Consider the following 26,316-nt stretch of genomic DNA (forward strand, 5'->3'; position numbering starts at 1 on the left):
TAAGCGTTAGCAGGTCAATGAGCTGTCATACTTGCTGCTGAATTTTTCCGTCCTCTGTGACAACCCAGTGGGTCGTAGCCCCTCCGGAGTCCACTGCAAGTATACACAGGAGGATGAAAAGCTTTCCATGTAGCGACGTTTTCCGCGAATAGTTGACACGGCAGGGTAAAGACTCCGGGCAGATTTTCCTGAGGTCCGCCATTTTTCTATCTCCCTTTTTCTTTTTCTATTTTTTTCCTGCGGCAACAATAGACTCCCACCAGGAGATGGCGCTCGCGTCTGCAAAGCGCGAAAAAAATGTAATGACGTTTGGAAAAAGAAAAAAACAGGAAATTCTGTAGATACCAAAAGTTCGAGACGTTTTCAAGGCAAAGGTGGGTGTGCTACGAGAATAAAAACCTGCGTTCACGGACACATTCGGAGCTTATAACGCTTTTGTCACCGATGTGAGGGACGTGATTTCGCTGCCCGTTGTTTTGGTCAGTGGTTTTCTTTTAATACTTTACTTTTGACTGCAACCAGATTCGCATTTGTAGTTCCGTATCCAGGGGCATGGCTGGTTCGTCAAGTGCCAACACTTCCAGTCGTTGTATGCAGACTGTTAGCTAGCTGTAACGTGTTTTATGTAAAAAAGATTTGATACCGAATGTTGGAGTTTAGGCAGAACCTTATCGACTGACTGATGCTGACTAATGAAAAGTAAAAGTTACGCCCCATGTAGAGGAATAGTAGATTCAAGGAGGAGGTTTACGACGCCCATAGCTTGTACATGACTCACTGTACAGGTTGACAGTCTGGTTGGCATGTTTTTATGTACAAAGCTGCATATAGTCAAGGATGATTAGCTTATTTGGTTTGTTAAGCTAGGTGGGATATAAGGAGTAACGATAAATGGTACTAATCTTACAATCTAAATTCAAGACTGAGTCTTTAAGATTAATTCCAGTTGTCACAAAATGTGTTGTTCAGTATTATAGTTTAATAACCAACCAAAGACTACACTGCATATTTCATTAGTTCATACTCGGGTTTGTGAAGATTTCTCTATTTATTTTGGTTTGTTGCAAGAATCCAAGAATCTTCTCTGAAGTGAATTCCCACGTGTGTGTGTGTGTGTGTGTGTGTGTGTGTGTGTGTGTGTGTGTGTGTGTGTGTGTGTGTGTGTTAACTCTTCTGGTATAGGATTTGCTTACAAACCCACAGATTAGATGTGGAAGAGTAAGGGAAGGCCAAATAATGAATTGGTAATGCGATTATGTGAAAAATAAATTGTCTGATTGCTCATTAAGGAAAAAGATCATTAGAAATAACCCTAAAACCTTCCCATAGGGATCCTGTTTTCATGATAAATGAGCTGATTTGCTTTAGGTTTTTTCTAAAAGAAGGGAGGAAGTTGATTGGAGGAAATTATAAAGATGGTTGTAGGAGGATATTTCTTGAACATCATATCATTGTGTAACTCTACAAAACCTTTTTAGCAGCTTCATACAAAAAGAAAATCTCTTTTGTGAGGCTGAAGTAAAAATATCCCCATTTTAAAAGCAGAAAAATGCACATGTCTATTTTAAAGTTAATAGAGTTAGAATTTATTTCATGCTTCCTTACCTCTTTCAGACTTTGCCACCTGCTACAAATGGCCTGCTGTGAAAGCAATAAGGGGGCTTTAGAGGAGGACAGCTATGATGGAGCTGTTGGTGGAGTGCTGTCTGACTGTGCTCTGGCTATGCTGGAAAAAGAACAGGAGTCCATTCTTAGCCCTTCAGAGAACCCTAGTGCCTTCATGAGCAGCAGCAGCTTTCAGGCTGCCCCCCTGCAGGGCTACGATGTGGAGTTTGATCCACCGCTGGAGAGTAAATACGAGTGCCCCATTTGTCTCATGGCTTTGAGGAACGCCATTCAAACACGCTGTGGTCACCGCTTCTGCAAGAGCTGCATTGAGAAATCCATCCGGTATGCTATTGTGCATCTTTTTAATCAGCAATGAGCACTTAGGTTTCTATTCCATTTATCATCACAAGTTTCACAGGCCAGTTTTGAATCCTTGTTAGTTCTTTATTAGCATCAGGGCAATCTGGCAAATTACGGAGTAATGATTTAGAAATGAAAGGCTTCCGAATGATCCAAAAATTCACTGGTACTTGTTTTAATAGTGAAGTAGACAAAAGGGACCAACGATTTCTGTTCTTCTTCTTGCAAATCAGTGATACGGGACAGAGGTGCCCAGTGGACAACGAAATGTTGTCAGAAGACCAACTGTTCCCTGATAACTTTGCCAAAAGGGAAATTCTGTCGCTAACTGTTCGCTGTCCAAACTTGGGCTGTGCCGACAAGATGGAGCTCCGGCATTTGGAGGTAAAAAAAACTGTGACAGACATGTTTGATCCAAACACAGAACACGAAGTCAGGGATGTTAACAGGCTGGTGTTTGAAGATGCAGTTGCTTTGCACGTGAACATTTCAAAGACATATTTATGATTGTGATCACTTTGTTTTGTTTTTTTTTTGTTTTTTTAAAGCTTTTTGCTTGTCAGTGTGATTATAAACCTCTCACTACTGCTGACTGCCAACTTCATAAAATGGACAGGTGTCAGCGGCTTGTAGACATTTTTGAGATTGCTGTAGAACACGTTTGTCAACACAATAAAATGACTTCAGAGAACACCACCACAACTACACTTTTTTTTTTTCTTGGCACATAAATAACAGTTTATCCCCCAGTTTGTGTCTTTCTCTGGTGTGGACAGAGGACTTGTTACAGCTTTCCTGACACCACTTTTATTCTGTTTTAGCTATTCTGGTCTTTTATCTCATTGGATGATGTTTGCATGTGTATACGTATACATGTATTTTATGTTCATGTATGTGTGCTGAATGTACATTTTTGTATATGTATGTGCATATTTGTATGTACACATATCTTTACAAACATATGGATGTCTCACAATGTTTTCTGTTTTCATCTTATCTATTTTAATTCTTTTTATTTGATTATATTATCCCTTTGTTCAGCACTTTGGCCGACACTTGATGTCTTTTAAATGTGTTATATGATTAAAGATGAAGACTTTCCTGCTACAGAAGCAAATTAAATGTTTTTTGTATTTATTTTTTCATTTTATTGTTTTAACTTCCAGGATCATTTGGTGCATTGTGAGTTTGCCACTGTGCCTTGTCCACAGTGCCAGCAGTCTGTGAAAAAGAGCCACCTAGAAGAGCACATAACTGTTCAGTGCCAAAAAAGACCCATGTCATGTCCAGACTGTGTGGCATGCTTTCTTTATGAGGAGAGAGAGGTACCATTGAATCACTTTTCAAGAACAGATCTCATGGCAGAGTTACAGTGATGTTTTGTGTGTCTGTGAGGAAATTTTCCTAATAGTCTCCTTTCATTTGCTCCTTCAGCTTCATCAGCAACAGTGTCCCTTTGCCAGTGTGAAGTGTCAGTACTGTGAGCTGGAGCTCGTCAGAGACCAGGTGAGTCTCTTAAGAGTCTGCCATGAAGAAGAGGCCTCAGGTGAATGAAGGGTTAGGAAGTGGTGATCAAAACAGGAACTACTCTCTTGTTTAAGCAATGGGGAACCATTCCAAACTCGGTCACATCACATGTTACAGTGCAGAAGGACAGTCACCATTTCAGCAGTAGAAAGTGGAACCACTTCTGTTTTAATTGTTGTCTGTTATTCCTGTTCCCTTGTTCCCTTTGCTTATTGCTGAAAATGACAGACAATCTCTTTGAAATGCTTAAAAAAACCCAATCTGAATATGACTGAAGCTAATTTACTAATGAATTTTTTTTTCTTTTTCTTTTTTCCCCCCCAGATGGAGTCTCACTGTGACACAGATTGCCCAAAAGCACCTATTGCCTGTAACTTTAGCATATTTGGATGTAAAGAAAGGGTAGGTGATCAATTTCTAGATTTCCATTCTTTCAGCTCTCATACAGCACATTCTTAATAGGTTAATACAGTGGTTCCCAAACTTTTTTTGCTGGCCCCCCCTTTGTTTTACAAGAAAAATGCCCCCCGCGCGCGCGCACAGGGAGGCATAAACACATCCTCCAACCACACACACCCATATTTTGCTCCGTTGCGGTTTATTTCACACCTCAAACATTTAGTAAACAATTAAGCAAATACAAGTAATCTGCAATAAATTACAGGTAGTAAGGAAATAAACTACTAACTCTTTTACGCTATGCCGCACCTACACCGGTATTTTTTTTTAAAAACGCAGCTGTTTGGTCCACACGTAAACGGCGTTTCGAATCACCGAAAACTGAGATTTTTAAAACTCCTTTTTTGCGTTTACGTGTGGACAAGGAATACAGAGTTCATCACGTCAAAGGTATGTGCCTTTTTTCACGTCAGCTGTGCGCCACGTTATTGTTTACATGTGATGAATTGCAGAATGGCAGATAAACAGTATTTTGTCTCTATCTTCAGGTTTTACATGCTTACATATAAACACACAGTTACTGTCCCTCTATTTAGAAAGGCAGAGGCGTCACAGTGTACAGGGAGTGCAGAATTATTAGGCAAGTTGTATTTTTGAGGAATAATTTTATTATTGAACAACAACCATGTTCTCAATGAACCCAAAAAACTCATTAATATCAAAGCTGAATGTTTTTGGAAGTAGTTTTTAGTTTGTTTTTAGTTTTAGCTATTTTAGGGGGATATCTGTGTGTGCAGGTGACTATTACTGTGCATAATTATTAGGCAACTTAACAAAATACAAATATATACCCATTTCAATTATTTATTTTTACCAGTGAAACCAATATAACATCTCCACATTCACAAATATACATTTCTGACATTCAAAAACAAAACAAAAACAAATCAGCGACCAATATAGCCACCTTTCTTTGCAAGGACACTCAAAAGCCTGCCATCCATGGATTCTGTCAGTGTTTTGATCTGTTCACCATCAACATTGCGTGCAGCAGCAACCACAGCCTCCCAGACACTGTTCAGAGAGGTGTACTGTTTTCCCTCCTTGTAAATCTCACATTTGATGATGGAAACTGTGGCAGGATCAGCCTGATATTATTTGTATCCCACTGTAACTTTACTGTATAAAGAGCTAACATCTCCAAAATGTCAGGAGTAGTTAGTCATTACAAGAAGTGTTTGTGAACTAAAAATCAAAAATGTGGGATACTGTTTGTCCGTGATTTAAACAGCCCAGCGCTGCTCCCAACAAGGGAAAACCAATTCTGCAGGGGAGACCTTCCTTGGCACTTGTGCAGGTGAAGCCAAAGGGATATTTTCTAGTCTCTGGCTTAGAATGAAGTTGGTTTGGAAACATATTCAGCGATGCTTCATCTCCTGCTTTGCGTTTGTGTGGGTGCCCCGTGCTAGCAGTGTACAAGCGTTTTGTTTTTTTTCCCCCTTTTCATACCGCGCCCCCCTGCAATGGCACACTTTGGGAAGGTCTGGGTTAATAGGTTTTGTAGTTTGCGACACAAGTTTTAAAGCTGGTTTGACTCTGCAGATGCAGCGCCACAACCTGGCTCAGCACATGCAGGAGTTCACACAGATGCATATGCGCTACATGGCTGAATTTCTGCGTGGCCTTAGCCTCAATGGTACTACACCCAAACCCCTGAGGACTTTAGGACCTTCACTTTCCTCTGAGGATCAAGGAGCTGCACCATCAGTACCGGCCTGTAGTGGGCCCAGAGGGGCTGCAGCTCTGAGCTGCAGTAGCAGTTGTGCTCCAGGTCCGTCTAGTGAAGAGATGCAGCAGAGGCTCCGTGAGATGGATGGACGATTGGTGAAGCAGGATCACCAGCTCCGTGAACTCATCATCTTAAAAGACACCCAAGTAAGTGATATCCAAGTGTATTTTGACCTTTTGGGGTTTTGGTTTGTTTTTGTTCTTTTAGATTAGTTTCTTTTAGATTAGTCTCAAAGCCTCTATTCTTTCATTTTCTCTCAAATATTTTCCCATTTCATTTTCACAGGCAGGCCAGCTAGCAGAGCTCAGGCGTAGAGTGTCCATGCTGGAGGATACAGTAAAAGAGCTGGAGGCCCAACATTGCAATGGTATCTTCATCTGGCGCCTCAAAGGTTTTTCAGTCCACCTGCGGAACCAAGAAGCGGGCCAGCCAGTGGTTGAGCACAGCCCCGGCTTTTACACAGGCCGCCCAGGCTACAAGCTGTGCCTGCGCTTACACCTGCAGACCCCCAATGCCCCTCGCTGCTCCAACTACATCTCCCTATTTGTGCACACCATGCAAGGAGCTTTTGATGGGCAGCTTACCTGGCCATTTCAAGGAACCATCCGGCTCGCCATCCTAGACCAGGGCCCTGAGGGTCAGCATCACATGGAGGCAATGGAGACTAAACCAGATCTACAGGCCTTCCAGAAGCCGACAATTCAGCGCAATCCCAAAGGATTTGGCTATGTCACCTTCATGCACCTGTCTCAGCTGAGTCAGAGAGCTTATGTTAAAGACGACACTCTGCTCATCCGCTGCGAGGTGACGCCGCGTTTTGACAATATCCTTCACCGTGAGGGACCAGCTGTACAGCCAAGAGGACCTGAGGCATTTGCTTCAAGAGACTAAAGTCGCACTCCTTCGTGTGGGATCTTCCACAAGCTGACATTTATGGTACCTCTACCAGTGTTTTAGTAATTCAGTAAAGTTCATTTTTAATTGATGGTGATCAAGTGGAAGAAAAATTGACATTAACAACCTTTTAAAATAGCTAGTATTTATTTTTTTTCAAGATCTCAATGTTTGTTGTAATACATGTACAGCAGAATTCATTTAGATCATTATGAGAGATATGTACTTTAAATCTACGCTGTTAAGACCATGTGAACTGTATCTAATCAGCTCAGCACCACAGGCTCTCTTGCTATTGTTGTAGAACACAGCATGAGGACTTTTTGGTTTTGGGTTTTTATTTTTTACCTCTAGTGTCATTTTTCAATCATTGTTTAAAGAGCAGATGCCTTTTTTGGGTTTTTTTTTCCTTGTCATCTGCAAGTGTGTACAGGATATGTGGATAATGTATTACATATTCTTAACAGCAGAGGATGAAAATGACAGGTTTTTATAAAATGCTCAATTAAGTGAACAGGCTTAAATCCCTAGAATCAGTTGTGGGAATTTGTTGTAACCACAGTCGATCATATGTTATCTAATATTGAATCATGAACCAAAAAAAAGGGTCACTAGGTAACAATGGAAAGTTAAACGCTTATAATTATTAGCATAGACACAATCTTATTTTCATTCCCCTTATGTGTGCTTAGTCTACTGACTCACCTTGGCAAGCCAAACCAATGGAAGCCTAGAGCCCCCCCCCCCCTCCCCCTCCCTCTCCTCCTCCATCCTTGTATATTCTGGGTAAACAGCATATATTGGAAACACTGGAGGTGCTATTTATCTTAGAATAGATGCAAATGAACCTGAACAGGTGAAACTGAATTCCAAGCAGTGAACTAACCCTGGCCATTTTTCCTTTTAATCAGGAACAATCTCTCTGTTCCACTGTAGGACAAAGGGCATTTGGGGGTGGTAACGTTCAAAATTCCCTTTCAGATGTTTTACAAAGAAAGTGATGCATTTGCCACATTTGGGCACGCCAGGATCTCACACAGAGAATTTTGATGAGAAACACAGCAGTAACACAAAAGCTCCACGGGGGTATCTTGTGAGAAAGGTCATTGTGTGGAACAGAATCAGCAAAAACTTATTGTCCATTCCAAATGCCGCATTTCAAGCGTCACTGCTTCTGCCCATCCTGATTTTTGAGGCATCACTGTGGCACAAACAGCAGAAATGATGGACGGATTACTCAAAGTGCCTTTTACTCAAGCTCCTAACTAATGTAACCTTAAATAATTGAAGTGTAAATGTGAATGCAACTTTGTCACGCTCCATGAAATGCTAATAATTGATTGGATTAATGTTTTAGCTAATGAAAGCTGTCCTCCTAAACACAGTTACCACAGTGGAACATTTAATGTTTTCCTCTAAAGGACCCAATATTTTTATAAATAAAACACCATTTCACTCATTTAAAGTCCATTTTCCCCTTATTGGATTTAAAAAAATATTTTTCATCTCTCTCAATATTCTTCAGCTGTCTGTATGCAGCCATTATCACTTTTATTCATCAATGTAAGGAAATTTTTTGTTGGCCCCATATCCTGGATGTCCCGGTTTTGTTTTTTCTTCTTGCTTCGCTTCATTCGCTGTTTGACTTTGAGATGCATCTGCAGCGGCGCCATCTGTCTTGTCGCCTGCAAGAGACGCTAGAGAATGACATATTATTGCTTGGACTACATCGAAAAGGCACAAAGCACTGTGTTTGAATCTTTTTGCATAATTACTGTCATTCTTCTCGCTGATTTTTGACTCACTCGGAACTCTCGGCGCGTCCTTCCCACATTTGAGTGTGCTCTGAGCAAAGCACTCAGCCATCCAGGACAGCACCTCTCCGCAATATCTGACCTGGAGAAAAAAAAGGTCAGAGGTCACTATTTTTAACTTATAAACTACTTCTGCACTAGACTTTAAACTTGAAATAGATTTGGGAAAATGCATCCCTGGATGGTGCTATTGAGCTCAGTATACCGTTTACCTGACTTTCCATGGATGCCAGTCGTCTCTCTTGGTCCTTAAATCCACCGACAGTCTTCAGCAAGCTTTGAACCCTTGATCCCAAACAAAGTCATTTAGAACATTTTAACCTTAAGAGACACAGATTGGTGCTGTGCAGGTACTACAAGAGTTTCTAACTTAATTGCTTTGAGAATAGCATGCAAACTTTTGCAAAAGAATTATGAAGTGACCGTTACTTTGAGGAGGTGCTCTTGAGTCTCTCCTCGCTGCTTTCCCAGTGCTGACGCTCTACTTTGGCCAGGTAATTCTCTTTCTGCACAGTCTCCCATGTTATCAGCCTCTGGTCCAGCCCCGCCGGCAACTCCCTCTCTGGCAACACACAAAAGCAAGGAAGTGAGTAACCAATTAACCTAAAAAAGTTCCACTTGGTGGGTGAGAGACAAAGATAAGCCCGCCATGTGTTTGCCTGTGTTTGATTTGGTTTTTGTTTAGCCACCTAAGCCGCAGAGGACTCTTTCAATGTCTGTTTCAAATAACGGCTTAATAGCCCCTAATGGAAAAGTGTATATAGAGCCTTCATACCAAGACGTTCCTGCTTGGACTCAGGCTGCTTAATTAGGCTGAGGAAGAGCTGAGAGAGGTGGCTGATGATGATGAAGGGTGGGGCCAGTGCTGGACGGCTGTGGTATTCCACGATCAGGTTATATCTTTGGAACTTCCAGAAGATATCTGTGTTGCCTTGCACTACCTGGAATGTGTAGCTGCAAATGGGGGAAGAAGCAAGTAAACCAGTTTGTGTATGTGTGTTTTTCTTTTTAATTTTATAATTTCAATAAGCCACTGGCTCATCTCATGTGATCAGACGGGCAAATGTATGCACGTTTTCCTGGATTCTCATCCCCTGACCTGAACATGGCAATGAGGAGGTTCATCAGCAGGACATTGGTGACGAGGAGGTAGATAACCAGCAGCAGGATGACCAGCCAGTTGGCATAGACGTTGGGACATGGTGGCCGCAGGCCCTCGATAATCTCGTCTGAGTCATCGGTGCAGTTCATTTCAGGCATGCGAGCAGCTGCGCTCCATTAGATGTAAGAACAAGATACGATAAGATTAGAAGGGGGGGAACAAAAAAATCTAGGGCAAACAGATTACAACCCCAATGGCAAGCATAAGCAAAACATTAATTACACATCTTGGCAAAGTATTTTGCATTTTTTCACAAACAGATAAACAGTTAAAGGATGTATCGTACTGTCTATCTCCTCCAAAGGGATCTGGCCAAAAATGTGCAGGTAGGGACGATACAGCGCTCTGCGAAACACCCAGTCAATCCTTTGGTCATTGGGGTGGAGGAGAGCCTGGGTGGCAACTCCGTATGCAATGAGCCAGACACACAAGAAAAACAGGAAGAAGAAGACATCCTTCATCTGTTTAAAAAAAAAAGAGAGAGAGAGCAAAAGATCTCCGTCTTAATCTTCTTTTTAGGCGTCTTCTTCTATTAGCAAGAGCACAACTTAAAGTCATGATTTTGTTTTGGTCACCATTCTTTCCACAATGATGATCTTGGGTCCCAGCTGCTTGTGAATGGCAAAGATATGGATGAGACGCAGAGTAAACACCATGAAATCAATGGCCAGAACTGTCCTTCCCGCCTCGTAGGTGTCATTCACCATCCTGAGAGAAAAAAAATAAATCACACCCTGTAGCAACACTTTTCTTTTTTTGCATTCAGCCATTCATTCATTTAACCACTTGCTTACTTATTTTGATGCTTTAGCCACAATCATCACCACGACACATACTAAAGCCTAAGTGCTCACATTAGATTTAGATTTACCTGCAGGAGACCCCAACAACAAAGAGTGAGATGGCAACCATGTCACACTTGTTCCAGTTGTCCTCCACGTAGAGTTTAAACTTCTTTAAGATGCTCATCTCTTCATCAGTGAAGAAGCTCTGTTGTCATAAAGATTAATAAAGAGATATATCTTTTTTTTTTACATGTGAATATTTTTGTAAAACTGTCTTGACTTCTTTCAGATCAAATACTAGAACGACATTCAAACACACCTCCAGGGCCCACAGCTAAAGGTCGATCCCAAAATCAATAGCACTGATACCAACGCTGGTATTGGTATCAGATCGATATTTCACTCTGAAAAGCTGAAAGGTGTGTTTTGTTGTGTTAGCTAATTATTGTGGAAAATACTAATCACAGTGATTTAGTGCTCATTAAAATGTGTTCAGAATTTTCAAATTGATGATGATTCATGTCATAAATCATGATAGACTGCTGTCCCCTACACAGGCTGCCTTTGTAGTTTAAAAGCATTGGTATTTGTATCATTAATAGTGGTCTTTTACCTGGCATCAGCTTGATGCCTAAATGTGTGGCATTGCACAGCAGTCCCCACAGCTCTGCTGCTTTAGAGGGGACCTTCAGTGCAACCAAATGGTGAGTCCTGTCAAATGTCTTTTATACTTAGAGTGTGAGGTTGACTTTTCTCCTGTGACTTGAACAGGTTACCTGAACGTGCCTTAAGAACCACTGCTTGGTCCCTTGATGGCGCAGTTGGTTTGTCAATAAGCTGAGGGCAGCATGTGTGCTTTCACAAAGTCACAGTCTGCTGTGCGAAAGCTTTGAGTGCCATTCGACAGATGTCTACATGACATCCAAATACTTTCAACTGTCCCCAGGTACAAGCTGTAGATTTAAACACTTAAGGTAAACCTAGCTTACACTCAGCAATTAATTATTTTAATAAATCTGCAGTAAAAGATGGTAAAATGAGCAAAATGCACTACTGGCATAACTCTATGAGAGGGAGCAGACTGGGACTACTCGTTTATTAAAAAGCTGGTAGAACTAGGCTGTTGAAGTTTTTTTTTTTTTTTGTAAAAAAGTATGATAACAAGGCCCCTGTGGCGTTATCTTCATTTAGGAAAAGGCATGCACCTTAGAGCCATCCTTTTGAATGCACAGGGGCCCTGCTGGGCATGGTAGCATGCCAGAGTTGCCTGCAGCAGTGTGGTTCTTATTTTGGAAATCTCTACCATAATTCTGTCTGAATTACACATTGAAAAATAGAGTGGTGAAGGACTTTGTCATCTGGGCATTTTTGTGCCCAAGGGAAGAGAGCTCAGTGGGATCGGTGCAATAAGGGATCATGCTTGTCTGACCTGGCTCACTAAAGAGGCGAAAGGCTTAAAACCCCTGAGACAATGAGCTCACTGTAGCGATTCACATCACCTCCTACTCAGATGTGTCAGAGCCTAACACGTCTAATAGAAATGCCACTGCTTCGAAAAAGGTGTCACGCTGCCTAGAGAGAAAGATGCTGATTCTTGGCATTATATAGGTGCCAGCATGATTAGATGATCACCTGTCGAAGTTCCTCCAGCACCATTGTGAAGACCCAGAAGTAGAGCATTATCTCTGGCGCTCCAGGGCCAAGAGGCGGCGGCGGGCGGAAGTCTAGCAGCAGCACGTAAGTGAAGAGGCAGAGGAAAGCAAAATACATGATGACATTGCCGAGGAACACCGTTACAGGAGCGCTCCAAAAGCGACGCCAGCGACGCAGTAAGAAACGCCACCAAACAGAGGCGCAGCTCTGATCTGCTTGACCTCCAGGTGAAGAGTCCCTGGAAAAAAAAGACACCACATTAATATGTAAAGACAAATCTATATCTAACTATAGATATAATCATGTAAATGGAGATTAACAGCCAGGATTCTAAAATTCAAACATGTTTACTGATGTTATAAGTCTGAGATGGTATGACGGGCATCAGGAAGTGTTTTATTCGCATTATTATTCACACTGCAGCTCATTTGTGTTTATAGGGTTTTAGCACCAAGGTTATTATAGATAACTAAAACTAAACTAAAAACAAAACCACAATTAGATGTGAAAAAACAAACAAACATTGTGAAGCATTGATGGATCTGTGTATCGACACTCTGGATGTCTACAAGTCTGTAAGTCAACAGCATTCAAATAGTTAAGTGCTTTTAATGCAATACCTGTACTGACTTTCCTTAAATTTTGCCTCTGACAAATTACCCTTCATATAGTAAAAATTAAAAAGTGTAGACCTAACGCTTGAAGTAATAAAGATTTTTAAAACAGTAAAAACCAACTGAAACAAGAAAATCCACTCTGGAAACGAACTCAAAGTAAATCGAATTAAAAGCAAATAATCAAAAATGGAAAGAAAACATTAAGTAGCTAATTTGTTGTCACAAAAAACAGTCTTGCTGAATAGAAAATATAAACAACAACTGAAATTACATTTTTAGCTTAATCATTTTGGCAAAAAGCAGATCAGTGTGCACTCATGCTGAAGTCTATGAACTCTAAATTAAACAAGAGAGCAAACTCACAGAGGGTCATCATCATCATCGCTTAGAAGTAAAGCCTTTTCTGTGTCCAGACTGTCCAGCTCCACAAACTGCTTGCCAGCATTACGATTGTCAAGTTCTTCATCACTGAAAAGAAAACCCCAAAACCCAAATAATGCACACAACCGAGTGACACAGAGCTCATCAGCATGGCAAAGACAAAAGGTGGAGTTCATCAACAGACTGATCACCTGAACTTTATGAGGTTGGTCCATATGAGCGGTGCACAGAAGAAAGACGCCACAAGTTTGGAGATGGCTGTGTCTGTTTTCATAGACCCCCACCAAATCTTTGTGAGCAGAGCCTGCAGAACAGAATCAGTTTCTCATACAACATTGGCAAACTAGCAGAGTGTGTAAATTCAGGTTACCACAAGGGGGCACCAGAGGCCTTACAAAATTTCTACTTTGCAGCTTGGAGCCCATATTCACAGAAGAAACATATGTGGAGTTATCTCAGATAGACAGACAGAAAAAAAAATCAAAATCAAAATGCTTCTCCCCCAGTCGAACCATTTCATTAACCAGCAGCTACTTTGCCTGAGACCAGGGAAACCCACTTTCTCTTGAAACATTACACATGTACTGGATTGTAATTAACGGCATCCCATTAAAAAGGTAATTCCGACTGTGTGCTATGAATAAAATATATCATTCCCATGTGCTAACCTTCCCTACTGACACTGAATACCAATTAACTCTCACTGATGACTTTCTAATAGCAAGGGCATCTGTTGGAGGCATATTTAGACAAAACTGTGCATAAAGTGGCTTCTAAGTATCTAATGGCATACAGTGCAGAGGGAAATGTTTAATAACTGCTATGGAAACCCAGTATATCAGCAGAGATGGTGGCAAAGAACCAGACTTATCTGTCGGCTTCCCAATACTTAATCTGTAGGATGAAACGTATAAATTTTAAAACGGAGCACCGCATGTGTCTTCTTGTCACCTGAACTCCGTCGTGGGCAAAGAAGGATTTGGCATCTGCCTCAGTTGCCAAGTTAAGGACTGTAGATTTGCTCCAGCAGTGTGTTCTCCTCACTAACAAAGCATAAGCCCTGTCTTCACTGTTGGAGTAACACTCTCCAAAGACATCTGCCACAATAAGAACAGTAGTTACACAGTGTCAACCGCTCAGTTAGATTACATCCAGATTTATATTTTAGTCCCTCAAGTGGAATCTGTTTGTGCTTGTGGATAACAAAAAAAAAGCAAAGCAAAACACTGCTGGCTTGAAGTTAGAGGTTTTACCTCTTGCTATGTTTGACCATTGCATTATCAGCTCCTGTCATTAAACAGTTTATGTACTCACCAAGGGCAAACTGCTCATACTTGGCCTCCTTCATGCTACGTGCGGACTCAGCCTCAGATTCCAGTCGTGCCATCTCTTTCAGAATCTTACAACCCGCCAGGGCTGCCGCAACCGCCTCAGGGCCCTGAAAGATTACAAGAGAGCTGTATCCAAGAAATGGGTCTGAAAGGGGGATTTGAATTTTTGAGAGCTGCATCTTTTGCATCTAAATGCTTCTATTGTGTGCATGGGGCTACTACAGATACAACTTGTAGGTTTTTTCCCCCATGTGATTTCTAAAGCCTGCATTCAAAGGCACTTCCTTACATGTCGTGCGACACCGTTGTTATCGGCCAAAATAACTAGTCAGCCAGTTTGGGTATGATAGCAGGCTCTTGAAGGGCTTTAACCATCTGACCTTGAATGTAAGGCATATTTGAATGGTTGTTTTATTTTCAGTCTCTGTAGTTTGATCTATTGAATAACCCAGAAGGAAGCTGCTTGCTTTAGGTTGTATATGAACTGCATGGATTGTGTAAAGTATAAATAAAGAATGACTGTTTTCACAGTGTGGCTAGATAGTTCCCCTGAATGTTTCATGAACTGAAAGATTCTTTACAACATATCTATATATAGCTGACATTATAAACCTGTCTGTTGTACATATAAAAATGGACATTTTCTAACTTCTTACAGGTCTTGGGAAGACAAGGAAAGCAAGTATTACATATAGATAACAGCCAGATTCACTCTTTTCTTAACCACTTATCCAACTAGGGCTCTGATAGCTTGGAGTATAATGGTTGGAAGGCTGGGTAGATGCTGGATGGAACATCAGTCCAGGGTTAACGAAAATACATATTTATGAGATGTTCAAGAGATATTCATGCTTACAAGCAGATCTATGGTCCGTTTAAAGTCACCAGTAATGCTAATACTCATGCACTGGACTGTGAGGAAGAGCAGCATATTGCAGCAGAGGGCTCTTCCCATTTTTGTTTAAAGGATCAATGATTTGTGTTGATTATGCTGCATTTTCTTCACGCTCCTGGGTCGACATACTGTATATGCACATAATAAATATGTGAGATTTTGCTAGCCTGCAAGAATAATTGTCGCCTTCAACGTGGGAAATACTTCAAACAATCAAATTACGAATGCCAGAGTCCAGGCCAGAGCCTGAGTGCTGAGGCGCTAGAGGTGGGGGATGGGCACACACTGAACGCAATTACCATAATTTCAGATAATGTTTGAAATATAAGACGTTGGAAAAGAGCACATAATGATGACCGCGTGTGAGATTACAACAATTGGTTGCCTCAGTTCAGGGAATGGCAATAAAGAAATGAAAGGTGCTTTGAAAAGACGTTGAAAACAAAGAGCAATTATCATTGATGAGTGTCATTTAAACTATTCGTGGGACATCAATCCCTTGTCGGCCTATATGTCTCATTACCTTCATCAGGACGTTAGACACGCATGCGCTGGCTCACCGCTGGTTGGCTGCCTCAGCAAGCAGCCTGACCTTCATTTGAATAATGTTCTTGGAGATAAGATAGCTTTTTAGTTCACCTCAGTTCTTGATAAATACGCCGTTTGCCGGGCTTTTTTTTTTTTTTTTTTTAATCTCGAGTGACATTTTCATATGGCAGGACTGACCTACACCTGCACTGGGCTGGCCCGCATCGCTCATCACACCCAAAGCAGAACGCAAACTATCACAGCATAATTCTGCTCACTTCACTTTGCTTTGAGTAGAATTTTCCAAAGCCAGGCACATTTAGTTATTTATCGAGCCGCACAGTGCTGAGATAGTACGAGCTGTAGCTCAACCGACTAAAGAAGCTGACAAGACTGACCATGGCCCAAAAGTAGTTAGCCATCTGCTGCCGGTTCTGAAGGGCCGCCCAGAGGAAGAGATCTCGCCAAGGATGCTCGCAGCGCTCCTCTAACTCAGCCAGATTCTTCTGGGTGTGGAACAGTCGACCCTTTGCTGGCTTCTCCTGGAGCACACAGAGAGAACGCTTAATGTATTTAATATGTATAGTAGATGAGGCAGCCGCACACAGTTTACAGAACAGGCAGTGCTTACATAAGTCAATCTACGACAGTCCTTTTACCGCAAAACCAATTTCCCTCGCTCCGCTGTAAAGAAGTCATAGCTGCTTGGTTGTCAACTGGAATATGTAATGAATTTAGCCAAGCAGACCTTCAGCCAAGAAAACATTTGACTGTGGCTGTGTTTTTCTTTGAGACAACCAGCCTTACAACAGTGAGTAGCACAAAACCTGACAGCATAATTAGAGAAAATATAGGGATTTTTAGAGTGCAGCAGCAGGTGTGATTTTCCACGATGATCCATCTCTTTTTTGCTGCAGTTAGAGAGAAAAAAATGATGATGTGATAGGAGTAACAAAAGGGCTGGCTGCCCTGAAAAGAGCACTTTGGCTTTATTGGGTAGATTTGATGTTTTTTTCTGCTATTAGTGTAGGTAGGATGAGTTGCTATTAAAGTCGCCATTAAAGATTCACTGTCTTCCGGGAAGTCAGTTTACCACAAAGTCTATATATTTTCTGGTTCATTGCATCTTTCAGGCGCTTAAATGTTGCGAATATAGCTGCCTGAGTAGGTTAGAGGTAAACTCTCTCACTCGCTGCTCACATCTCATAGATGAATGCAAACCTTTATGTGGTTTCACAGAGACACTGCTTCATTTTAAGTTGGCAGACCAAAAGGGATGAGAAACCTAACACAGACAACATATTGCTTGTTTGGAACTTTCAAAGAAGAGTACATCACCTACCGTGGGAGTCTTCTGGTAAAAGCCTTTACAAGAGTCGTGGAGAAAGTCTTTCAGCACTTTGGCGACCTCATAGAGGGTGAAGCGGGGTTTTCGGTCTCCTTGCTCGGAAGGATGGTGCCCGGGTGGACCATGTGTCCTGGCAGCTCCGAGCAGAAGCTGCTTCTCCTCGTACTTTTTGAGGAGCAGGTTGTGAAGAAGGCTTTTCTCTGAGACAGACCAGTAAAGCTCCTGAAGACGGCCATAGGTAAGGAACTCTCCCAGGTTCACGCCATTGTCCACGAAAAGGCGTACAAAGTCTGGCTTGTCATTGATCAGTGCATCCATCATCACCTCTTCAAGATCGCAAGCCTGCAAAGATCAGTAGACTTATTACAGTGACTCACTCATGACCTCTCTTCTTCACAGCTGTAAAAATATTCTTTTCTGTTATTATGAAGAGCCTTACCAGTCTTGATTGGTACTCTTATTGTTATTACTATAATACTATTCAATAAATCCCTTTCTTGCAGATTTAATCCAAATGTGAATATTGCAAATTGCACATGCTAAACAGCTTTAAAAACATGCTCTGTAGAGGTCTAAGAGGGTAGCTATTAGGTGGTCTGCTGTGTAATTTTGCACACACATCCATGATCCTCTGAAGGTGAATCCTACTGGCACAGCTGGTGCTTTGAGGTTGGTGTTAATTGCTAACATCTATTAATTAGGCTATGTTAGCAGGCTAATATATCAAAATGATAACAGCCTCTACAAAAAAGGTGGACATAGCCTCTAGGTTTGAATTCCAGCATAGAAGTGTGTCAAAACTTTTTTCTTTGGTTCTTAAATTCTTTCAAATCCTGCCTTCTTCCTAACGGCCAGTAGAGGGCGTGGGCTGGTTGCAAAAAGAGGTCAGATTGTATAAAGATGTATAAAAAACAACCCAACTTTCCACTTTATTTATGATCTCAGTGAACACTATAATGATGATTTCATGGTGTCATTCACTACTTTTAAATCATATCTAGCAGAGAATGGTGCGCAGTTTGTACATTTTGCTTTTATTTAGACAAAAATAGATGACAAAGCAGGGTATAATTCGGACTGTTGCTGCCTGTCTATGTGCAGTTATCATGGGTTTCTCACTCAGTCTCCACTTTTCAGTCATGACATCTCATGTCAGCAAAACATGGCAACTGCCAAAATGTCAGGCTTCAGCCTTCAAAATAGAAGTCCACAAATCAGTGGGCAATGTCACGCTAGCTGCATCCATCTTTTATATACAGACTATGAAACCAGCACATTTGGCTATAATAGTGATAATGAAAAATATTATATCTGATGAAATATATTATTGATATCATTGTGAGCATATTAGAATACTAGCATATTCACAACTGGGCTAGCTTTTGTTTTAATTACCTTAAATAGCCCAGACTCTCACTGAGTGTACTCGAAAAATTCCCACTCCCTTTTAATGTTGCTTTAGCAGGCACGCCAGGTTTAACCTCCTAAGACCCGAACTCTTCCACGACATGCATTTTTAATTTCTCTTTGATATTTGGGCATATTGGGGCCCGATGAATGTAAAAACAAAGAATTACCAGATTTTTTTTTTTTTTACCTCATTTTTGTTTTTAAGAAAAGTGAGAGCCACAAATGAGGATATTCATTTTAAATTTTGATAGAACAGTAGCAGTATAATGTCCTCATAAGTGGATATCAGGCCCATGTAGAGCAGAATTGAGTATTTTGGTCTAAATAACCCAAAATGTGATGTCCACATATGTGGACGGCCGGTCCTAGGAGGTTAATTACCAAAATTTGTCAAACCTTGATCAGATCCTTTTGTCTCACCTTCCACTCCACATCTCCATTAAAAATGTCACTCTTTGCAATGTCCACTCTGTTCCAGGCCACTGCCAGCTTCAGCTCATCCAGAAAGTCTTGGGCTTCTTGACTTTGGCTCTTGCAAGCTGATAAACACACACACACACACACACACACACACACACACACACACACACACACACACACACACACACACACACACACACACGCACACACACACACACACACACACACACACACAAAATGTCAACAGATTTACAATCTATCAAGCGCTCAAAATGTCAAAGCTCTTTCTTATTGCAACTGTCATGTCAGGAAACCTGTAATTGTGCAGCCTTAGGAAATTGCAAGTTTCTTAAACATATCTCTCACAAGAAAAATATTTTACCTTTGACTAGAGCTTTGAGAATGACTGTATCCAGCTCAGAGCTTTCTTGTTCCGGGTCATGGACAGTGAGAAGATGCTCGTGATCAAGTATCTTCTGAATCTGATTGTCAGGGCGACAGTCAGTAATTATGGAAATATCATTTGAGTGATGCAATTTATTAAAGAGAATTTAATGTGTTGTATACAAAGTACCTTTATTATGTGTATCAGCTCAGAAAAAAATATGTTACGAAATTGTTGTCTTGCCTTCCCTCCTTGTGTTCTTAATTAGGTCATCACATACAAATGTTGACGATAATGATGAAAATCCTACATTAGCTTCCTTCACAATCTTCCCCAGTGTGCCCTATTTTTCTGCCAATGTTCAAGTCTTGTGATGTGCATATCTGTATATGTGCCTGCTCCACGCTGTGCACATCGCTCTTACCAGCTTGACCCAGTTACTGATGTCTGTGCTGTGGTGGGCATTTGGAAAGGTGTCCAGCAGCAGCTCATGAACACTGTCCGTATCCCAGCAGCCCCTATTCATCAGTGTGACAAGGATGTCAGCCACACCTCCAGAGCCTGCCAGGATCAGCCATGGTGTCGAATTGCCAATGCCTTTATACATTCTCTGCAAGAAGGGACACAGTGTTCTGATGAATTTTCAGTTGATATGATTTTTTTTTAAAGATGATAACTTCCCAACTAAACATCAACAAGAATTATATTTCTCAGTGTAAGCTGTAGTCTATAATCTCCTCAGTAATGGCTCTATTTATGCAAATGAATTGGTGACTTTGATGGGCTTTTTGGTTGAAGAGATTAGTTTTGTGAAAACAGAAAGAATTTGTTTCTCAGTCTGGCTTTGGCCTGCTGCCTCAGGAGATGGCACCACCAAAATTTGACTCAGGGCCTAATTTTCAAGCCTTAGCCAGCGTTCAAACTGAGAATGTGCACATTTGAATGACAAAACAAATCTGCCTTTCAGAGGGTCTCTTCGTGGTTTCGCCTTTAAAGTTCTTGAGAAGCTAATGTAGCACAATGAAAAAAAAAAAGCTTACTTTTAGGATCCTGGGTTCTCCGTGGACCAAGAGACACAGAACAGGGATCTCAAAACTTCCTGCACCTAGAAGAATATTCACAGAATGAAATGCAGAAAAAGGAGAAGCTGGGGTGATGGTGGGTTGCAAAGAAGCTTACAGGGGTAGCATTAGTAGCTCTGGGCAGGCTAAAGCAAGTTAAATATAAGAGGTTCACTAACAGGAAGTGTTACCTACATTGGTTGTGCATGCTCTGTGTGTAAAAATATCTCTGTGATGTGTTCCCTTTGTCTCTAAGTTGTGGATAGTTGAACCAAATGTTGTTTTTATTTTTGCTCTGATATTAAATGTGAACAGCTTTGGAAACCCGAAAAGGAAAATGACCTGAAAATGACTGAAACACTATTTATGGAAACAGGCTACTTTTGAATATGCAGTAAAAGTAGTAAGTAAGCAATTAAGTAAAGCTTATTTATATAGTTCTTTTCAAGAACAAAAGTCACAAAATGCTTTACAATTTACAATTACAATGAAATTTTTAATTTACAATTAAAATGGTGAAAATAGACTCCATTAGATTCACTGCTATTGTGCTTGTGAAGTAATTCAAGAATTCATAAACATCATAAAATATGAATATGCTTTTTTTTTCCTTTTTTGTTTTAAAAAAAAGAAGCTATTTATATATGAAGCAGCCACATGTACTATGTGCAACACCACAATGAAACAATGCCAAAATGCATCCATAATTGAAATCCATAAAAGCTACCATTTGTCACAATGAATTCTCGTAAGTACATTCCAGTGTCATTTTTACATAGGTACATGTAAAGGAACGATATAAACTTTTAATGAAGCAACGTTAACATACGGCATACTGCTTAAGTCAAAGATTGGTTCCCAGCAATGACCTAAAAGATTTTTACCTCCGTAACCTGTGCGCTGAAGAGAGATATGCTTGAGCAGCTTCACCCTCATTTCACTGGTGGCTCCAGGTCTGTTGGGATCTTCCTCAACCAGAACAAAGTGAGAGTGGTGACTGTCCAGGGAATACACTGATCCATGGGGCAGGTCTTGAGGCTTGTATGCTGCGGGTTCATCAACCTTAAGAAAATATGAAGGGATACTCAGCAGGAAAGAGGACAGCGACAACACATTAACACGAGAGATGTAAATATTAGTTCATGGAGGATACTAATATTGGCCTTGTGCTCCCTTTGTGTGAACAGGAACCTTGGCTGTGAGTAGTGCCTCTCGGTTGTGGATCATGTTCCAGGGAGCAATGCCAATGGCCACAACACGAACTTTAGAAGAGGTGCTGGCCAAGGAGTGATCTCGTACCGCCTGGCCTAAGTGCTTGGTGATGCCAAAGCGAAGGCCATTAGTCAAAATCCATGCCCCTAGAGAACAGCAATGCAGTTGTATATGTACATATGAGGTTTTGAACGTTTGATGTCTAATTTTACATGATCTCTCTGCAAAGTTGTAATTCTGATGAGTATCAAACTGGAAAGTTGGATCCAAGATTGCATATTAAACTATTGTAGCTGCCAATATAATCATAAAGCTAGTTATTCTGAAATTAATCATATCATTTATTAATGAAAACCACATAATATCACAGAAAAAAACAACACTTTATATATCAAATAAAAGGCACTCTCTTGCCAGTATAGCAGCCTAAAAAGATTCCATTTCTTTGATTTCAAAAGCCAGGGCCAGTTTGTACCCTTGATTATAACCTGTGCTTTGTGCAGCCTTCACAAGTCCCTTTCTCAGTGTGTCCCTAAGCCAGGGCCTCATCTGAGCCACCTCATCGCCTCCCACTACTGCAACCACCAGGTGTGGAGGAGCAAGACCCCACTCTTCTGTCAGCATCTGGTAGATCAGCACTGGGTCTGTGTTGCTGCGCACCCTCACAAACTGATTGAAGGCAAGGGGGAAAGTGATGCGTCAGTATACCGGTTGAACTGCACACTCTTGTTATGTTACTTTCCTTACTCGTTATGACATCCAGTCTCACCTTTCCTCTCGTTTTAGTCGGACCGAGAAAGTCAATGTCACCAACTCTGCCAGCTGCCCAGTGGCTCTTCTCTTTCTTCATTCTGCTGCCGAGTCTTCTGGCTACATTCTCTAGAGTCTCATCTACTGTAGAGCAGCAGGAACAGCCCAGCAGGACACTGACAGCAAAAAAGTGTGAAATTGTTATATGCATCAGTCTTCTGCAGCACAGAAAAGGTATGAAAAAGAATCAGATTCCATTTTTATCTAGACTATCCTGCCCACAAAGCTCCTCATAAACATGCAGCAACACTTTTCTGTGCTGTTGCAATTACAAAAGGACAGTTAATTTCACCTGCCAAGGCTGTTACACTGTTCTCTTTGCTGATTTGGTTTGCTTCTTATTACCGTGTGTGTTTATGTATTTTTTTAATATAAAAAAAAGCTTGTCAAAGTTCAACAAAAACACCTTAACGTTGACATTAAAGCACTATTAAAATTCATATCTAAGATTCATCCAGGTTGCACTGTGTTCAGCCTATTTATATTTATCATTGCTGCCCATTTGTAGTTTGCTGCATTTTGTATAGTTTCTAAAGGCTTTCTGCAACTTGTGTTTTTCTTGTGTATATTTGCATATTTATATATATTGCCTATTTCTTTCTTTCTTTTTGTATGCATTCCATGTTTGTATGCACAAACTTTGCCAAATAACAATGATTCCGATTCTGATCAGACATAATATTATATTATGAAAATTCTCCATATGTACCACACTCATTTCTATTTTTTTGTACATTGAATTGATTATTAACGATATTTTAAATATCCCTAACATACACTCTTTTTGTTTTCTTTCCCATATGGTAAATGGACTGGTTCTTATATAGTGCTTTTCTACTCTTCTGAGCACTCAAAGCGCTTTATACAACTTGTGCATTCACCCATTTACACAAGCACATTTGTCTAAGTGCTTTTTTTTTTTCTTTAGCTAACATTCACACACATTCATACTCCGATGGATGCATCGGAGAGCAATTTGGGGTTAGTATCTTGCCCAAGGATATTTGGCATGCAGACTAGGGGAAGCCAGGAATCGAACCACCAACCTTCCGAGGTGACCTGCTCTACCACCTGAGCTACAGCCACCCCATAGCATTTTTCCTTTTTTTTTTTTTTTAACATAAGTGGACTGAAATCAGTAATTAATGCTATTCCATTAACTCTCACTTTAATTTTCACTTGAGTAGAAGCCTAATATTTCCAGACAGGGTTGAAGCTTCCTGCAGTACCATTTTTTTTTAATTTGATCAAGATGCATAGATGGAATAAAAAATTGGGAGGTTATTTCATTAAATGAACTCATTTAGATGATTTAAATGCTTTATGGTTTATCTGCTTCGTCCAGTATTAGCTAAATGAAAAATGTAGCTCTGTGCTTTTCTTCTTATTTAATATCGGAGAAAGCATTCATTTCTCCACAGCCAGGAATGGACCGGCTCTCATGAATAATTTAAAAAGAAAACTGTACTTGGATTTAGTTAATGTTTGTTAGTCCAGTGCAAATGGTTTCATCCTGTGGCACTCTTGCCCGTGAGGCCTCTTAAGCGTTGGCCTTTTCAGCTGCTCTGATGATGACGTCCTCATCACGAATGCTTCTGAACACTCGTTTGAGAAAAAAGCTTCTGTCAGAGCCGATAATTCTACTGTAGAAGAAAAAAAAAGTTTCTCTTGTTTCAGAGTGCTGCACACACAAACACACACACACCCATGTTCCTCTGACCACTCCAGCGTGTCCCCACATTGCAGGCATCGCGTCTGTGGTTGCAGCGTCCCCTGTAAACAAATGAATACCCAGATATTAGCTCGCTTTAACGATAAATCCATTATGACTCACTCACCGCTGGCTCTACAGACGGAAAGCTTCTTAGAAGTACATGTGGTCAATGCAAAGCTGGCAGAATTTTCATTCTCGCTTCATATGCAAAGTGCTTCGTGCCCCATGTTTGAACTACAAATGCACAAAACCCTCTTTTTTGCTGGTATGCACGAAGCAGGGAAACAGACATGCATCTGAACCTCTAAATGTAAGCCCCCTTATAAGTTGTGAAATGAGGACATTTGCTAGCCCTGTGCAAAATTTTAGGTGCTTTAGATATTTAGGACTGTGTACATCAGTCAATGCATCAGATCAGACCAGCATTTATTGTGCAGCATTACAACAGCACCAAACATACTTAAAGCCTCATAACAGACTGTTTTGAGCTAGAAGAACAAGGAGTCTTGCGACAGATGGCATGGTAGACACAGAGCCCTGATCTTAGCATCATGGAGTCAGTCTGGGATTATATGAAGAGGAATATGCAACTAAGACAGCATAAATCAGCAGAAAAAATTGTGGCAAATTCTTTAAGGCACCTGGAACAACCTAACCTGGAAAGAACCTTGAGAAAAATGGGGAGGGGATCTGCTTTTGACATCGTGACCTTCTTTATACGGAGCTATTGTTTTACAGTTCAGTTTATCTCGGGATGAGTCTTTTCATAGGAACCAAAATACACTGAGCTCAGAAAGAAGGCTCATTTAATATTGATAAGATTACCCATTTGCCTCAGTAAACAGACACTTTTATCAGCCAGCCTTATTTGCATGGGCGCTTGAGCAGCTTTGTGAAAGACGATTAAAACAAACAAAAAAATAATAGTAGTGCAAATTCCTGTGACCGACAGCAGTAGCCTCCCCATTTACTTTGAGCAAAGAACATGCGTTTTAAAGCAACTGTGGTTCAATGGTTAATATACAGGCGGCGAGTCAATTTGTGTTCAGCCATCTGTTTTAATGGGAGAGAGCAGCTTGTTGTGGAGGCTTTTATTTGACTACAGGTCTGGGTCTGGGAGGGAGAAGACTACTGGGCATGCAAACAGGACGATTTACATGCAAAGGTAGAGGAAAGGACAAGCAGCTGTGTGTATGTGTGCTGGAGTGGGTATCTCAAGGACACACACACTCTTCCATGCACACACACACACACACACACACACACACACACACACACACACACACACACACACACACACACACACACACGCACTTCTAGCTTGAAGTCTAGTATTTAAATGAACTTTGTTAGGGCTCATATGTGGGGCCTCTTTTAAATGCTTATGCATTTGTTGTCATTTAAACTAACAATAATGTTCCATAAGCAATATTTTTAGCACCTTTTTTCCTCACACTTTGCCATTTCACCAAGTTTAGTGATTTGGTGAATGGCTAATAAATATATTCTGTTTTTAAAAAAAACCCTAAAATGTAAAATCTGAAGATTCAAATTTGAGCTATTTTAACTTTTTGTTCTCTGATCTGTTGTTTGACTTTAAAACCTTAATTATCTACTTTATTATTAACTAGTGTATCTTAATGTAGCTTGAGACACACACACAGACACACAATGGTGATCCAGTGGTCATCATTACATGTCTTAACGTGTGTGAGATGATGCTTTTCAGACAAAAAAAGACAACAAAAGGAAGAAGAAGAGAAAAGAAACGAGCTGCAATTTAGATACTCACCAGAGGTGTGTCTTGTCCCTCCTGCATGGCTGAAATAGATGTTCCCCTCTTGTTCCCCTGCAGAACCACACCTGTGAGAGCTCAGCGGGTGTCCTTCCACAAGCCTCAGGTGAACCTCCTGGGCTATTAGGAAGTAGCGCAAAGGTGGGGCCCTCCCTCCAGCCAATCCCAGACACTGGCGTGCACCATCACTTTGCATGTTGGTCAGCCGTTGCACATCACCCTCATCTGGACCACACCTTTACTTGCAAAATGGAACAGCCTTGTGTCTAGTTTCTCTACACTGCAGGGCAATGTTCTTGGACAGCTTAAGAATTATAGGCTTAACATTTCCATATGGAAACTTTCCACATGTTTGACATGGTCAGTGAATGGTGTGTGTTGTATATAAAACGAATGGACACGAAGGTTCAGTGTATTT

The 26,316-nt window shown here is 40.9% G+C and overlaps 3 protein-coding genes across 6 annotated transcripts in view; 1 reads left to right on the forward strand and 2 right to left on the reverse strand.

The window, feature by feature from the left end:
* The window catches only part of ttc17 (tetratricopeptide repeat domain 17), a 30,239-nt gene extending 29,991 nt beyond the window's left edge, over nucleotides 1–248 (reverse strand). The window contains exon 1 of the mRNA XM_026161263.2: nucleotides 32–248. Within this exon, the coding sequence (XP_026017048.1) occupies nucleotides 32–202 (171 nt within the window). The 5' untranslated portion in view covers nucleotides 203–248. The remainder of the gene's footprint in view (nucleotides 1–31) is intronic.
* On the forward strand, nucleotides 248–8,036 carry traf6 (TNF receptor-associated factor 6). 2 transcript variants are annotated; one of them, XM_026161397.2, is made up of 8 exons: nucleotides 248–374; nucleotides 1,615–1,950; nucleotides 2,202–2,352; nucleotides 3,135–3,293; nucleotides 3,403–3,474; nucleotides 3,820–3,897; nucleotides 5,497–5,829; nucleotides 5,969–8,036. In XM_026161397.2, exons 2-8 carry the CDS (start codon nucleotides 1,634–1,636, stop codon nucleotides 6,572–6,574), a joined length of 1,716 nt encoding a protein of 571 aa, XP_026017182.2. In that variant the 5' UTR covers nucleotides 248–374; nucleotides 1,615–1,633; the 3' UTR covers nucleotides 6,575–8,036. The 2 variants fall into 2 exon arrangements, with proteins under 2 accessions (XP_026017182.2, XP_026017124.2); XM_026161339.2 differs by having other exon boundaries at nucleotides 328–479.
* Nucleotides 6,703–26,028, reverse strand: trpm5 (transient receptor potential cation channel, subfamily M, member 5). Of its 3 annotated transcripts, XM_026161175.2 has the most exons (26): nucleotides 25,896–26,028; nucleotides 24,095–24,162; nucleotides 22,349–22,505; nucleotides 22,068–22,248; nucleotides 21,559–21,725; nucleotides 21,252–21,429; nucleotides 20,347–20,411; nucleotides 19,731–19,916; nucleotides 19,304–19,403; nucleotides 18,922–19,040; nucleotides 17,086–17,433; nucleotides 16,142–16,285; nucleotides 14,304–14,427; nucleotides 13,941–14,086; nucleotides 13,181–13,293; nucleotides 12,972–13,076; nucleotides 11,971–12,229; nucleotides 10,425–10,543; nucleotides 10,129–10,261; nucleotides 9,840–10,014; nucleotides 9,491–9,659; nucleotides 9,167–9,345; nucleotides 8,821–8,953; nucleotides 8,604–8,676; nucleotides 8,383–8,473; nucleotides 6,703–8,274 (listed from the first exon to the last, which is right to left on the reverse strand). In XM_026161175.2, the coding sequence occupies exons 1-26, from the start codon at nucleotides 25,920–25,922 to the stop codon at nucleotides 8,129–8,131; spliced, it is 3,705 nt and encodes a 1,234-aa protein (XP_026016960.1). In that variant the 5' UTR covers nucleotides 25,923–26,028; the 3' UTR covers nucleotides 6,703–8,128. The 3 variants fall into 3 exon arrangements, 2 of the variants coding, with proteins under 2 accessions (XP_026016960.1, XP_080158051.1); XM_080301925.1 differs by having other exon boundaries at nucleotides 6,703–8,473; XR_013909283.1 differs by lacking the exon at nucleotides 9,167–9,345 and having other exon boundaries at nucleotides 8,226–8,274.
* Between the last annotated feature and the right edge of the window lie 288 nt (nucleotides 26,029–26,316).

Source organism: Astatotilapia calliptera, chromosome 1, assembly GCF_964374335.1.
Source record: "Astatotilapia calliptera chromosome 1, fAstCal68.1, whole genome shotgun sequence".
Classification (NCBI taxonomy): Eukaryota; Metazoa; Chordata; class Actinopteri; order Cichliformes; family Cichlidae; genus Astatotilapia; species Astatotilapia calliptera.

Bases quoted from the DNA above. Each gene is read 5' to 3' on its own strand.
- traf6 (XM_026161397.2), top strand. From the start codon at position 1,634: ATGGCCTGCTGTGAAAGCAATAAGGGGGCTTTAGAGGAGGACAGCTAT. The intron at 1,951-2,201 runs GTATGCTATTGT...CTTGCAAATCAG, and splicing joins TGCATTGAGAAATCCATCCG to TGATACGGGACAGAGGTGCC. The intron at 3,475-3,819 runs GTGAGTCTCTTA...TTTCCCCCCCAG, and splicing joins TGGAGCTCGTCAGAGACCAG to ATGGAGTCTCACTGTGACAC.
- trpm5 (XM_080301925.1), bottom strand. From the start codon at position 25,922: ATGCAGGAGGGACAAGACACACCTCTG. The intron at 14,087-14,303 runs GTGAGTACATAA...TTATTGTGGCAG, and splicing joins GTATGAGCAGTTTGCCCTTG to ATGTCTTTGGAGAGTGTTAC. The intron at 8,954-9,166 runs GTATGAAGGCTC...GTGTGTTGCCAG, and splicing joins GTCCAAGCAGGAACGTCTTG to AGAGGGAGTTGCCGGCGGGG.